General features: G+C 37.2%; 1 protein-coding gene across 2 annotated transcripts in view; it reads left to right on the top strand.

Annotated features, from left to right (window-relative positions):
• Positions 1 to 15,131, top strand: part of SMYD3 (SET and MYND domain containing 3) — a 778,672-nt gene that overhangs the window by 133,067 nt on the left and 630,474 nt on the right. For both annotated transcript variants that reach the window (XM_064383675.1, XM_012443707.2), the window contains exon 2: positions 13,132 to 13,195. In XM_064383675.1, coding sequence (XP_064239745.1) covers positions 13,132 to 13,195 — 64 coding nt within the window. The remainder of the gene's footprint in view (positions 1 to 13,131; positions 13,196 to 15,131) is intronic.

Genomic DNA, 15,131 nt, shown 5'->3' with positions numbered 1-15,131 from the left:
AATCACAAGGTCCCATAATAGGCTATCTGCAGGCTGAGAAACAAGGAGAGCCAGTCCGAGTTCCAAAACTGAAGAACTTGGAGCCTGATGTTCAGGGGCAGGAAGCATCTGGCATCGGAGAAAGATGTAAGCTGCGAGGCTAGGCCCATCTCTCTTTTACATTTTTCTACCTGCTTATATCCTGGCAACTGACTAGATTGTGCCCACCTAGATTGAGGGTGGGTCTGCCTTTCCCATCCCACTGACTCAAATGTTAATCTCCTTTGACAACACAGACACACCCAGGATCAATACTTCAATCAAATCAAGTTGACACTTAGTATTAACCATCACAGTGGTCAACTAAAATTTAATACCAGGCCACGTGGCACAAGTGTAAGTTATTTAATTACAGTATATTCTTTCATAGTGCCTAATTGTGAAATACACAGTGTGTGAGAAATGAGTTTATAAAACATGCACTCAACAAGGGATTGAATTCACTAAGAAAACTCAGTAGAAAATAAGCAAATGCTACGAATAGGCAGTCCATAAAAGAGAAATCATGGATGATGAATAGACATGAAAAGATGCTCAAACCCTGTCCGTTTATCAAGGGAAAGCACATAGAGATAACATTTCACATCCATCTGTCTGTCAGAATGTGAAATGACAATATCAAGAGGTGATAAGATACGGATTTAAGGGAACTCTCATTATACTGCTGTGGGAGTGTAAATTCCTTCAATTACCTTGGAGACCTGTTTGTTAATATGCAAAATGGTTCAAGCTGTGCTTTCTTTTAATTCAGCAATTTTACTTTTAGGAATGCATACTTTTTTTTTTTTGAGATGGAGTCTCGGTCTGTCACCCAGGCTGGAGTACAGTGGCATAATCTCGGCTTACTGTAACATCCAATTTCTGGGTTCAAGCAATTCTCCTACCTCAGCCTCCCGAGTAGCTGGGACCACAGGCACCTACCATCACACCTGGCTAATTTTTTGCATTTTTAGTAGAGACAGGGTTTCACAGTGTTAGCCAGGATGGTCTCGATCTCCTGACCTCGTGATCCACCCGCCTGGGCCTCCCAAAATGCTGGAATTATAGACGTGAGCCACCATGCCCGGCTGGAATGCATACTTTAAAGAAATGTAATCAGAGTGGAGTCTGGAGACCTCTAGGAGTACCCCTGGGCCTTTCAGGGATTTATGTGAAAACTATTTTCATGATAACAATTAAGAATTATTTGCCTTTTTTATTCTCATTATCTCATGAGTATACTGTGGAGTTTTCCAGAAGCTACATTGCAGTAGATTGAATGCAGAGACAACAACAAAAAAATCTGGCTGCCTTCTATTAAGCCAGACATTAAAATGATTTTCAAAAAAGTAAAACATACCATTCTTCTCACTAACTTATTTTTGTTTTGAAAAATAGTTATTTTTCATTAAAGTATATTGACATGTAATGGGATTTTTATTTTAAATGAATTAATACATTATTTTTTAAATGTCTTAATTTTAATCTCTAATACATTAAATATCAGTAGATACAGTCCACCTAAGTAAAGCCTCTTTAGGACCCTTCAGTAATTTTTAAGTCAGGACTGAGACAAAAATTTTTGGAAAGCATTGCATAAGGGCAAAATTCAAGTATGTGTTCATTGTCATGTTGTTTATAATAGTTTATTTATTTTTAGTTTTTATTGTTTTTAGACAGAGTCTCGTGCTGTCACCCAGACTGGAGTGTAGTGGTATGGTCTTGGCTCACTGCAGCCTGTCCGTCTCGAGTTCAAGTGATTCTCGTGCCTCAGCCTCCCGAGTAGCTGGGATTACAGGCACCTGCCACCACACCTGGCTAATTTTCATATTTTTAGTAGAGATGGGGTTTCACCATGTTGGCCAGGCTGGTCTCGAACTCCTGACCTCAAGTGATCCGCTCGCTTTGGCCTCCTGAAGTGCTGAAGTTACAGGCATGAGCCACTGTACCTGGCCTATTTATAATAGCTTAAAGATTGTTATCAATGCTAATGTCCATCAATATGAACAGAAGATCGGTTCTATCAATATGGAATGGTAAGACACATTATGAGCTGTGTGTGTGTATATATATGTAATGTTTATACCGTCATATTTATATTTTATTCCAACTGTATCTATTCTTCAGACATTCCTTAATCATATGTCAAATAAAATAGATTTTTTTTTGAGAAGCTAAGCATATTTCTAAGTTAATAATAAAGTGCAGAATTTTCTTAAGAATTAGATTTTAAGGCTGAGTGCAGTAGCTCACGCCTGTAATCCCAGCACTTGGGGAGGCTGAGGCAGGTGGATCACTTGATGTTGGAAGCTGAAGACCAGCCTGGCCAACATGGTGAAACCCCATCTCTACTAAAAATACAAAAATGGGCCAGGTGTGATGGCGCTTGCCTGTAATCCCAGCTACTTGGGAGGCTGAGGCAGGAGAGTTGCTTCAAACCAGGAGTTGGAGGTTGCAGTGAGCCTAGATCGTGTCATTGCACTCCTGAATGACAGAGCAAGACTCCATCTTAAAAAAAACAAAAAACAACAAAAGAAAACACTAGATTTTAGTCAGTTCACATTATTGCCAATCTTTTGACCTTAATCTTGAAGGGCAGAAATAAAAGTGGAGTTAACACACGTTACTCTATTTGACTAGAAAATAAGCAGCATACGTTAGACTTGGTATTCTAGAATGTAGAACATCTTCACTGTGTTCTTTCTGGAACACTCTACTGTTTTTTTGAAAAGGAGGGAGCACCGTTTTGTTATATCTTTGTGTATACACTTCCACTGTAGCAGCTTAAACAAATAGTTAACTTATTTTTTCTCAACCAAAAATTGGAAGCTGGCTATTTGATATAACAGAGTGGTGGCATTTATTCTCATGTTCTCTTGTGCTGAAAAAGTTGAAAATTGATAAAAAGTCTCTCATTAGAAATGCAGTGAATTTTTTATTTTTTTCAGTAGTTATGTTTTATAAAGTCACTGTGAAAACTGAATTAGCCAATACTGAATCACTCATTGCTCCTAGGAGATATGCAGGATTCGGTTCCTGCAAGCCTCTGGTCACAACATATTTGTCGACTGATCAGTAGATAACCTTGTTTTATTATATGTTTTTGTATAAACACACCTTATTTCATTTTTTTATTTTTGAGAGAGAGTCTTGCTCTGTCGCCCAGGCTGGAGTATAATGGCACGATCTCAGCTTACTGCAACCTCCACCTCGCACATTCAAGTCATTCTCCTGTCTCAGCCTCCTGAGTAGCTGGAATTACAGGCATGATCCACCATGTCCAGCTAATCTTTATATTTTTAGTAGAGATGGGGTTTTACCATTTTTGCCAGTCTGGTCTCTAACTCCTGATCTCAGGTGATCTGCCTGCCTCGGCCTCCCAAAGTGCTGGGATTATAGGCATGAGCCACCGTGCCCGGCCAGTAGAGATGGCATTTTGCCATGTTGGCCAGGCTAGTCTTGAACTCCTCACCTCAAGTGATCCACCTGCCTTGGCCTCCCAAAGTGCTGGGATTAGAGGCATGAACCACTACGCCTGGCCACCTTATTTAATATATATTGTTGATTGATTAACATTGAACTCAGGCTGGGCGTGGTGGCTCATGCCTGTAATCCCAGCACTTTGGGAGGCCGAGGCGGGTGGATCACGCGGTCGAGAGATCGAGACCATCCTGGTCAACATGGTGAAACCCCATCTCTACTAAAAATACAAAAAATTAGCTGGGCATGGTGGCGCGTGCCTGTAATCCCAGCTACTCAGGAGGCTGAGGCAGGAGAATTGCCTGAACCCAGGAGGCGGAGGTTGCAGTGAGCCGAGATCGTGCCATTGCACTCCGGCCTGGGTAACAAGAGCGAAACTCCGTCTCAAAAAAAAAACAAAACATTGAACTCAGGGTCAGCAGCACCATAACTTACACCTCGGTGAAGCTTATCGAAAACACTAATTTTCTCTGTGAGGCATATCACAACCTTCTTGTGCTTAGAGTACTGTGTTTAGGGGCCGTATTATACAGTCAAATCAAGAAAAATGAGAAAAACAGGGCACTAAGTAGACTGCAAAAAGTGCACTTGCAGAGAGAAGGCAGTGTCTTCTTGTTTGACTTCAGCTGGGAAGATACACATTGGGCGACACAAACTTTTTGCCTTTCTACTCCTGTCCACAACTGACTGCCAAAGTACTGTAACTATTGATTTTGGGGTTACAGATAAATGTTAGTGAGTAAGTGACTTTGCAAATATGGAATGTATGAATAATGAGAAATGAGTGTACCTGTTTATAAATCATTAGCCAGAACTGGGCTGCTTGGCTTGTTCTTACAGTGGCCAGTGGCCATGGTGCATACATTTTTTAAGTTTCGATTTATCATGATTTATTCCCCTGGCTCTGGGAATCTCCTCTTCCTCAAATCAGGAGCTCTGTGTTTGCTACCTCAGCAAATCACAGTATTTCTTCATGGCAGGAAAGAGTGGGGTGGTTTTTGGGCAAACAATGGACAATGCCTGCCATGTTTCTAATCAAGTGCTTGGCATTTGGAGGGGGGTTAGTATATTTTTGTTGAGAGAATGAATCAGTAAATGAATGGCAGGGTCAGTTTGTGAAATAGTGTTTGATTTCTGTCATATCTCACTTGTTAAAGATTTCTCCGTGTGTAAATTTTCAAACAAGGAATGTTTTGATTGACTAACTCCAAATCAAATAAAAGTTAACGTAAAAGAATAAAGTTTTACTTTATCTCGGTGACCTTCAAGTTCAAATAAGTCAAAGAAAATGATAAAATATGAAGCATCAGATGAAGTTGAGACGTCTGCTCAGAAAAAGACTGAGTAACCCAAGTTTCATATGGCAAAAGCTTTTCTTCTTTGTAATAACGGTTTCTTTCCTGAAATTATTGCTTTTTATATGGGGAAGATATTAAATCCAGAACTATCAGATTTTTGTTATTTAGCGTACAATACTGATTTTATTATTTTAAATTGTCAGCTTCTCATATGTTGTCAAAAATGAAGAAATACTTCATTTTATAACATCCGTTGTAGCTTATGCCAGTTAGAAATAAATTCAATTAATAAAGAATATTTAATTTAAATTATGTTTGAATAAAGTATATATTTATCTTTACCATTCTAAACATTGGAATAAACTATAATTAAAGTCGACATACCTATCTGTCTGTCTGTCTCTCTATGCCCTGTCTTAGGCCAGACACAATATAAGGCTGTTAAATAGTAAATATTTCCTTTTATTAATGTTTATGTTTATTTGATCATGGAAGTAAAATGATCTTGTTATATAAAACTGAAAAATGGAAACAATAAAAAGAAGGGGAAATCATCCCAATTCATATCATTTGAAGAAAAAATTCAATATTTTGGTTTATTTCTTTTCAGTCTTTTTTTATACATTGAAAAAACTTAATTTTACTAAGTATATGTAATATGAAAATTCCTTTCAACATTCTGGATAAAAAATTCAATATTTTGCTTTATTTCTTTTCAGTCTTTTTTTATACATTGAAAAAACTTAATTTTACTAAGTATATGTATATGTAATATGAAAATTCCTTTCAACATTCTGGATAAAAAATTCAATATTTTGGTTTATTTCTTTTCAGTCTTTTTTTATACATTGAAAAAACTTAATTTTACTAAGTATATGTAATATGAAAATTCCTTTCAACATTCTGGATAGCTTTTATTAGTATTATGATTAGAATAACTTTAGGGGTAGATAAATTTATTCATTGTCTGTACAAGCAGAGCAATAAATGAAGCAGTGAGGGTTAAAGTACAGTTCTCTTAGTATTTTTTCTCCTCATTGTACTTTCTGCATTTCATTCCTGAGAGCATGTTGGGCCTGATTAGAAATTTCATGGAAAATGAAATGTTCTTATACATTCGAATTCCCTTTTTGTTATACTGTATTTTCTTCTCTCTCTTTTTTCTAGGCTTTTAAAATGTTGGTCACTGTTATCTCCCCTTTCTGTACCTACTTTATGCAAAATTTCTATTCCTAAAATCTCAACTGAGTGGGGAAAAAGAAATAAGATTATCAGAATTAAAGTAATTCATACTAAGTTGCAAATAACTTGTAGTCATAGCCTTTTAGAGGGATGTCTAAACTTCATCTCAGGGTATTCTTAAACTGTCTGGCTGCTACAGATGTGTACTTAAAAAAAACTAATAAAAAGATATTCTCGAACTCGGATGTTTGATAAGAAAAATATCTGAGTACTATTTTAGGGCCATGGGAGAGCCTTTTCTTGGGCATACAACATGCTCACTGTAGGAGGACCAGCAGGCATCAAACCCTTGCACTAACCCTTATTAATTCTCATTCAGTGGCTGTCAGCAGATGACTGACCTCTTAATAAAAAAATCGATGAGAATTTTTAATTAATTATAGTGCATTTGTAGGTGTAACATTTAATTCCATGTCTCTTAAGGCCTCTTCTTTTAAGGTTTCTTTACTTAGGAAATAGGACAGCATGATAGTCTTTGTTTATAAATTTAGAATATCATTTTATTTTCCAAAAGAGAGAATTAATTAGTTGAGATTTTGTTATTGCTTACTTCCAGGGAGACTTGAGGCAATTTATAGTTAAAAGTTAAACAAAGTATTATATTTAATTATAAAATACAAGAGCAAATATTTAAAGCAGGCAGAAGGAGAAGATGCTTTCAGGCCTCTGAAATGAGCAAATGACTACAGTTAGTGAATTTAGCTTTTGATTTTCTTCAGTGAAGCTGAAGTAGAAGCATGGTGCTGATGTTTTATTTTCTAATTGGAGGAAGTATGATAGATAATTTTTCTAGAGTGACAAAATATTTTCTGAAACTGAACTCAAGGTGGTCATCTTTTGCCATTTTGAAGGCTTAGGTCATAGTATATTTATGAAAACATTGATCAAATATTCTAATACCTTATTTGAAATTTTACCCATGGTACTTATAAAATATGTGTTTGCTGTGATATTTGTGCTAGCAGTAGTTACATACTAAAAGGGTGTCTGATTTCAGTCTTTGGGAAAAATCAAACTTTTTCTTCTTCCTCACTTTTTGAAAAAAATATTTTAGATTTCAGGAAGACCTAGGGAAATTGAACAGATCTTTTAGATGATCGGAGTTGTGTACTAGAGTAGACTGGAAAGGTTGCCTATTTAGCAACAGGTGTTGTTACTAGGAAAAAAATTGCTTTTCTGCAGTTTATCTTGGTCACAGCTTTTGGATGTGCTCTACCTGAAAAAACAAGCCAAATCTATTTTAATATTGATTCTGAATTCATTTGTTTCCAGTTCTTAGCTGTCAGAGTGACTTACAACATGCATTGTATAATCTTTTAAATAAATACTGTTAGTATGATGAGGAAAGTTTAAAACTGTGTTGTTTTAAAACACAAAGACCCTGGTGTTTTAATTTGCTCCTTAACTTGTTACAGACATTACCTTGCATAAAACAATCAGAATGTTACGAATGGTAATTGCCTTTTAATGTTATTGAAGATTTAACAGTCTTTTCAGATTTCATTTCTACAAATGCAACCTTCAAAACGCATTTTTGCAAATTTGAAGTTAGAGCTTCTTGAATTAGACTGCTTTGAGGTCAGTTATTTTGATCACATTAAAAATAATAGTAATAGAGACTTCAGTGAATGTAGATTGAGGTATCAGATACTTCGGATGCTAGTCAAAATTTGAAATTAGAACCAAGTATTCTGGATACATGTGGGTTTCAGAAAGTGGTATTAATAAATTGTCTGTGTACCTGGGTGGAGATGACTATATTTGCAGCATATGTTGATTTATTTTTTCTTTTTGTTTTTGGTAACCATGGAAGAGATATGTAAGAAACTTTTCTGATATGGCATAGAGATGGACAAAGTTATCCTGAGCAATTTGAGAATACACCCAGCAGCCTCTGTTTTAACTCTGCACTAAATGCTTTGGTTGGCACTGTGTTAGGAGGCACTCAATAGAGATTATATTATAGTTTGCCTTGCAGTCCTATGAGTAAGTCACTTATTCCCACTTTGCAGAGGAGGAAATTGGGCCCACAAGACATTACAAGGGTACACCCCTAGTGAGTACTGTACATTTTGAACCTTAAACAGCTAAAACATTTTCTTTCCTTGTGTCCAATAGTTTGCTCAGTCTTTATTCATCAGAAAGTGACTTTTCCTTCTTCTGAACTGGGGTCCTATATAGTCTGTGTCACTTCTGAAAATATGGTTTTGTGTTTTAGTTTATTCTGCAAGTGATGTGTGTTGAGCTGTCTTTCTTGAATGCAGTCTACAAGAAGCAGTGACTGTGTTACCCTCTCTGCTGTCATCCACCTTGGGACTTTATGTGATGATGCCCACAGTGACTGGTCACTGAGTGTTTGTTGAATTCACATCTGGGGTTTGTGTTTATCAGATGGGACAGGCTCCACAAGGACATTAGCTTTAATTTAGAGGGTTGAAGACAGTGGAGGGGAAGTGCTTAAGTAGGTGGTCTGCCTCTCTGATTCTAGTTTGGGCCACATATTTTGCTGTGCTTTTCCCAAAGTGCTAATGTGGATTTAAAGTGCCTGTGTTTCTCCCAGGAAGGTGTGGTGCCAGTGAAGTATAGATTAATTTTCCTTGAAATACTAGCCATTACATTTTTTAAAAATATACTTTGTGTTAGAAATGTGAAATAAAATGAAATGAAACATAGAAAAAGGAATCCAAGGCTGGGTGCAGTGGCACCTGTAATCTTAGCACTTTGGGAGGCTGAGGTGGGAGGATTGCTTGAGTTCAGAAGTTTGAGACTAACTGGGCAACACAGGGAGACCCTATCTGTACAAATAACTAAAAAAATTAGCCAAGCGTGGTGGCTTGCACCTGTGGTTCCAGCTACTTGGGAGGCTGAGGTGGGAGGATTGCCTGAGCCTGGGAGGTCAAGGTTTCAGTGAGCTGTATTTGCACCACTGTGCTCCAGCCAGGGTGACAGCACTAGACCCTGTCTCAAAAAATAAGAAAGAAAAATGAATCAAAATCCATTCTGTTTTCCTATGAGGCTGTACAATTTTGACCACATCTGCTGGTTTATATTAATAGCCGTTTGATAGGTGGATGGTGAGTGTAATCACTTTAATTTTTAAAAATTCTGAAATTTTCCTGAAAATAACTAGGAAAAATATTCCAAGGATTATAAACATTCAAAGGCTTATAAAATTCTGAATTTGTACAGTGGCTGAACTGGTTACTATATTAATATTGTTTAATCTATTAGTACTAAAATATTTCAGATGATATCTAGAAACATCTTGAAAGTTTGCAATTAAAAATCTAAAAATAATAATAAAACTGTGATGATAATGAGTAATATTTACTGAGCACCGCTATGAACCAAGCATGATATTAAGTTTTTAAGTTTTATTTAAATCTCATTACAACCCATGTAATGTTAGTATTATTATTTATTGTCATTTTAATTCAGTGGTTTCGGGAGTTTAAATTGCTTAGTATTACACAGCTGGTAAGTGGTTGTATTAGGTTCTCTCTCTCTCTCTCTATATATATATGTATTACACTCTCTCTCTACATATGTATGTAGACATCTACATATATCTACATATATGTACACACATATGCACATATATCTACACATACATATATGTAGCTATCTACATATATCTACACACATGCACATATATATATGTACACACATCTACACATATGTACATATATCTACATATACATATATGTAGATAGCCACACATATGCATATATCTACATATGTGTATACATGGACACATGTATGTACACATATGTGCACATACATGCATGTTTGTACGTATATGTATATAGGTACACACATGCATATATGTACACACATGCATATATATGCACATGCATATATGCACACATGCATATATACGTGCACATATATGTAGATGCACATATATGTGTATGAGTTTATATACATATATGTGTAGGTATCTACATATATGTATGTGCACATATAGACGAGTATATGAATATATACATATATGTATTTACATCTATGTATATGTAGATATCTACATATATGTCTATATGTAGAGAGTTTATTTTATATATATATAATATGTGAGTTCTCTCTCTATATGAGTTTATTTAATGTTAACTCAAATGATCACAAGGTCCCACAATAGGCCATCCGCAGGCTGAGGAACAAGGAAGCCAGTCCAAGTTCCAAAACTAAAGACCTTGGAGTGTGATGTTCGAGGGCAGGAAGCATCCAGCATGGGACAAAGATGTATGTCCGGAACCTAAGCCAGTCTAGCCTTTTCAGGATCTTCTTCCTGCTTTTATTCTAGCTGCATTGGCAACTGATTAAATTGTGGCCACCCAGATTGAGGGTGGGTCTGCCCTTCCCAGTCCTTTGACTCAAATGTTTATCTCCTTTGGCAACACCCTCACAGACACACCCAGGAACAATACATGCATCCTTCAATCCAATGAAGTTGACACTCCGTATTAACCATCACAGAGACTCTTAGCATTTGTTTCTCTGTAAGACTGTATCTTACTTCATTTATGAAGCTTAGTTTTGCTGGATACAGAATTCTTGGCTGATAATTGTTTGTTTAAGGAGGCTAAAAATAGGACCCCAAACTCTTCTAGCTTGTACGGTTTTGTTACCGGGGGGGGGGGTTCTTAGATCTCGTACAAGAAATAATTCAAGGTGAGTCCTTACAGTGAAAGCAAGTTTATTAGGAAAATAACAAAAGAATGGCTACTCCATAGACAGCAGCCCTGAAGGCTGCTGATTGTCCATTTTTATCGTTATTTCTTGATGATATGCTAAACCAGGGGTGGATTATTCATGGCTTCCCTTTTTAGACTATATAGGGTAACTTCCTGGTGTTGTCATGGCATTTGTAAACTGTCGTGGTGCTGGTGGGAGTGTAGTTGTGAGGATGACCAAAGATCACTCTTGTCACTATCTTGGTTTTGGTGGATTTTAGCCAGCTTCTTCACTGCAACCTGTTTTATCAGCAAGGTCTTTATGACCTATATCTTGTGCTGACCTCCTGTCTCATCCTGTGGGTTAGAATGCCTTAACCGTCTGGGATTACAGCACATTAAATCTCAGCCTTATTTTACCCAGCTCCTATTCAAGATGGAGTTGCTCTGGTTCACATACCTCTGATAGTTTCTGCTCAGAGATCTGCTATTACTCCGATAGGTTTTCTTTTATAGTTTACCTGATGCTTTTGCCTCACAGCTCTTAAGATTCTTTCCTTCATCTTGGCTTTGTATAACCTCTTGACTACGTGCCTAGGTGATGAGTTTCCCAAGTGTTCTTTGAGCTTCTTGTATTTGGATCTCTGGATCTCTAGTAAGGCCAGAGAAGTTTTCCTTGATTATTCCCTCAAATAATATTTCCAGACTTTTGGGTTTCTTTTTTTTTTCTTGGGAACATCAGTTATTCTTAGATTTGGACGCTTAATATAGTCCCAAACTTCTTGGATGCTTTGCTCATTTTTAAAAATTCTTTTTTCTTTTATGAATGGGTTAACTTCAAGCTCTGAAGTTCTTTCTTCTGCTTGTTTGATTCTATTGCTGAGACTTTCCAGTTCATTTTGCACTTCTCAGGTGTTTCTTTGATTTCTAGAAGTTGTAATTGTTTTTATTTATGCTATCTCACTGAAGAATTTTCTTTTCATATTCTTTATCATGTTTTTTATTTCTTTAAGTTGGAGTTGACCTTTCTCTGGGGCCTCCTTGATTAGCTTAATGATTAACCTGAGTTCTTTTTCTGGCAATCAAGATATTTTGTCTTGGTTTGGATCCATTGCTGGTGAGCTGGTGTGATCTTTTGGGGGTGTTGAAGAACCTTGTTTTGTCATATTACCAGAATTGTTTTTCTGGTCCCTTCTCATTTGAGAACTCTATGTCAGAGGGGAGATCTGGGATTCAAAGGCTGCTGTTCAGATACTTTTGTTCCAGGGGGTGCTTTCTCTTCCCCTAGGGATGCAGCTTCTTGAGAGCCAAACTGCAGTGATTGTTTTTACTCTTCTGGGTCTAGTCACCCAGTGGAGCTACTGGGCTCTGTGCTGATACTACGGAGTGTCTGCTAAGAGTCCTGTGATCTGATGGAACTAGCAGGGGCATGAAGTGGACTCTACTAGGGTCCTTGGTTGTATTTTTGTTTAATGTGCTGGTTTTGTGTTGGTTGGCCTTGAGCAGGAGGTGATGCTTTCAAGAACACATCAGCAGTGGTCCTATAGGGAGGAAAGCAAACTTGTCCAGGGTCGCCTGGTTACATATTCAGATTTCTCAGTTGGTGGGCAGGACCATAGAGCTCCCAAGAGATTATGTCCTTTGTCTTTGGCAACCAGGATTGGTGAAGAAAAACTACCAGATGGGTCAGGGATAGGTGTGTCTGAGCTCAGATTCTCCTTGGTTAGGGCTTGGGCTGCTGTTGGGGATGGGGGTATGGTTCTCAGTTCAATGGAGTTATGTTCCCAGTGGGATTATGGCTGCTTCTGCTGGGTCACACAGGTTGCCAGGGAAGTGGGGGAAAGCTGGCAGTCACAGGCTTCATCCCACTCCCAAGCAACCCACAGTCCTAAAGGCTGGTCTCATTCCCACTGTGCTCCCACAACAGCACAGAGTCTGTTTCCAGGCAGCTGGTGACTGCGGCTGAGAACTTGCCCCAGACCACCAGCCTTCCTGCCGAGCAAGGGGACTCACATTTTTTCAGAGCCTTAGGGATCCTGCAGTGGCGATACAGTTCCTTTAAAGAGTGTGTGGATTCTCTCAGTTTACCTGGGTGTTGCTGTGTTCTTGGATCAAAAGTTGACAATGTGAGTCTCCGCACGTTGCTCTGTCTGTCCCATCGGGAGTTGCAAGCTAGTCCTGCCTCTTCTCTGCCATCTTCTGTCAGACCAAAGGATGTTAGTTTTTGTGTAAGTGAAGGTTTTGTGTAAATGAAGATTCAAAAGGATGTTCATCAATGTGAAAATCAAAATCTTAAGGGATTGTACATAACGGAGTTCGCAGAACATACTGGTGTCCATGTGTTAACTTAATGTTTTCTTTCTTCAGCTGTGTAGTATGTTTCCCGCTCATTTCTTAATGCGGAATAATTTTTTTTTTCACAGGAAGGAAAAGCTGATGCGATGCTCTCAGTGCCGCGTCGCCAAATACTGTAGTTCTAAGTGTCAGGTAAGACTTTTCAGCTATACATGTAAGTGAAGCTTTCAGATTCTTTACTCTTAAATTCGTCCTTCACTATACCTGTTGGCCTATGTCTATTTCTTTACAACCTTTAACTTATTTTTACTTGTTATTCACCTGGTAAGTCACACAGGTTGCCAGGAATGTTAAAATGTTAAAACTAATGTTAAACGTATATGGTTAAAAATTTGGTGTGTGTGTGTGTATAGTCTATTATGAGAAAGTAAATGTCTTTCTCTCTGTCTTACTGCCTCCTGACTTCAGTTCTCATTTCCACAATCACTGTTAAGTTTCTCATGTGTCCTTGCAGCATTTGCTTGTGCAAACATACTTGTATTTTATATCCTATGTTTAAAAACACAAATATAGGTTAATCTGGCACAAATTCTTGTGTACTTTGATTTTGTTTTTCATTTAAGAATATATTTAGAGCAACATTTTGTATCCCATATGTTTCATTATATGAATTGACCATAATAATAATTTCTCTGTTAATGAATGCTTAAAATTTTTCTAATATTTGGTATTGCCAGTAATGCACCTAGCATCCTATTTTGCATATTTTTGTACACTTCTGAAAATTAATAGTAGGGTAGATTCTTATTGTATTGATTGTTGAAAGGATATATGCTTTTTGAATTTTTAAAGATAATGCCAAATTTTCTGCTGAGAGTTTGAGTTAATTTACGAGTACTGTTGTTAACATCTTTGAAATTCTTGAAAGGATGTATAATTAACATTCAACATGACCTTTTCTTGTAACCTTATGATTAATCATTTAATAAGAAATGTAATTATGTACTAATGAGTTACATCTTATTAAAAAGTCTAATTAGAGGTTTTGTGTCTGTGTCATTTGCCTCCTCCCTGCCACCCTCCATTCATTCTTTGTGTTTCTTGTTTTTTGTATATGCACACACATATCCAAAGTTGCTTCTTTTAAATTTAGGACATGCTTGTCTCAGGGATTTTCTTCTCTCTCATTTTCTCCTTTGAAAATAATTTCTTGAGACTACAAAAAAAGTGGTTTTAATGGAAAAGAAATCAAATGTTGAAAAATATCGGGGGTTCCAGGTTCTCATGCTAATTCTGACATTTGCTGGTTAAATTATCTCAGAGAAAACACAGACTGTCTGGGCCTCAGTTTCTGAATCTGTGCTAATAATAAGAGTTAGTATTTATTAGGCATCCACTGTGTGCCAGGCACTGTATTATTCCATTTGATTTTACAAGAGTCTTGTGAGAATTAGGTACCATTATTATGCTTATTTTATTAATAAGGAAATTGAGGAGAGAGAGGCAGCCAACTAGCCAAATATTCTGTAACTAGTAGGCTCTGATGTTTCAGAAATGAAACCCAGATATTCAGAATTTTAACTGCGCTTTTAAACCTAAATTTTGTTCTTGCTCTAACATTCTGATTAGGTCTAGTTTTCCAATATATGTTGTATTATTCTTTTGTTTCTTGGCTTTTGGATTTTTGTGGAGATAGCCTTGCTTTGTCTCTTGGACTGGAGTACAGTGGTGTTATCAAGTTAACTGCAGCCTTGAAATCCTGGTTTCAAGCAATCTCCCTGCCTCTGCTTCCCGAGCATCTGGGATTATAGGTACACGATATCACACCCAACTAATTAAAAAACTTTTTTTAACGGAGATGAGTTCTCACTATTTGCCCAGGCTGGTGTTAAACTCCTGAGCTCTAGTGATCCTCCTGCTTTGGCCTCCCAAAATGCTGGGATTATAGGTATCAGCCACTGTGCCCAGCCAGTATAATACTTTCTAATTAAAATAGGATAGGAAATTTTTAAACACTTGTATTATTTCCACCTCATTTTTTAAACAAAAATTTTGTTGAAGCTAGAAAGATCCCTGATTTGTGTAAGAATGTTACCAACAGCAATAACTAAAAGCAAAAAGTGGAACA

The sequence above is a fragment of the Aotus nancymaae genome, unplaced genomic scaffold, assembly GCF_030222135.1.
Source record: "Aotus nancymaae isolate 86718 unplaced genomic scaffold, 86718_ANA_hifiasm-v0.15.2.pri h1tg000032l_0, whole genome shotgun sequence".
Classification (NCBI taxonomy): Eukaryota; Metazoa; Chordata; class Mammalia; order Primates; family Aotidae; genus Aotus; species Aotus nancymaae.
This window is presented reverse-complemented; position numbering and strand designations above follow the sequence as displayed.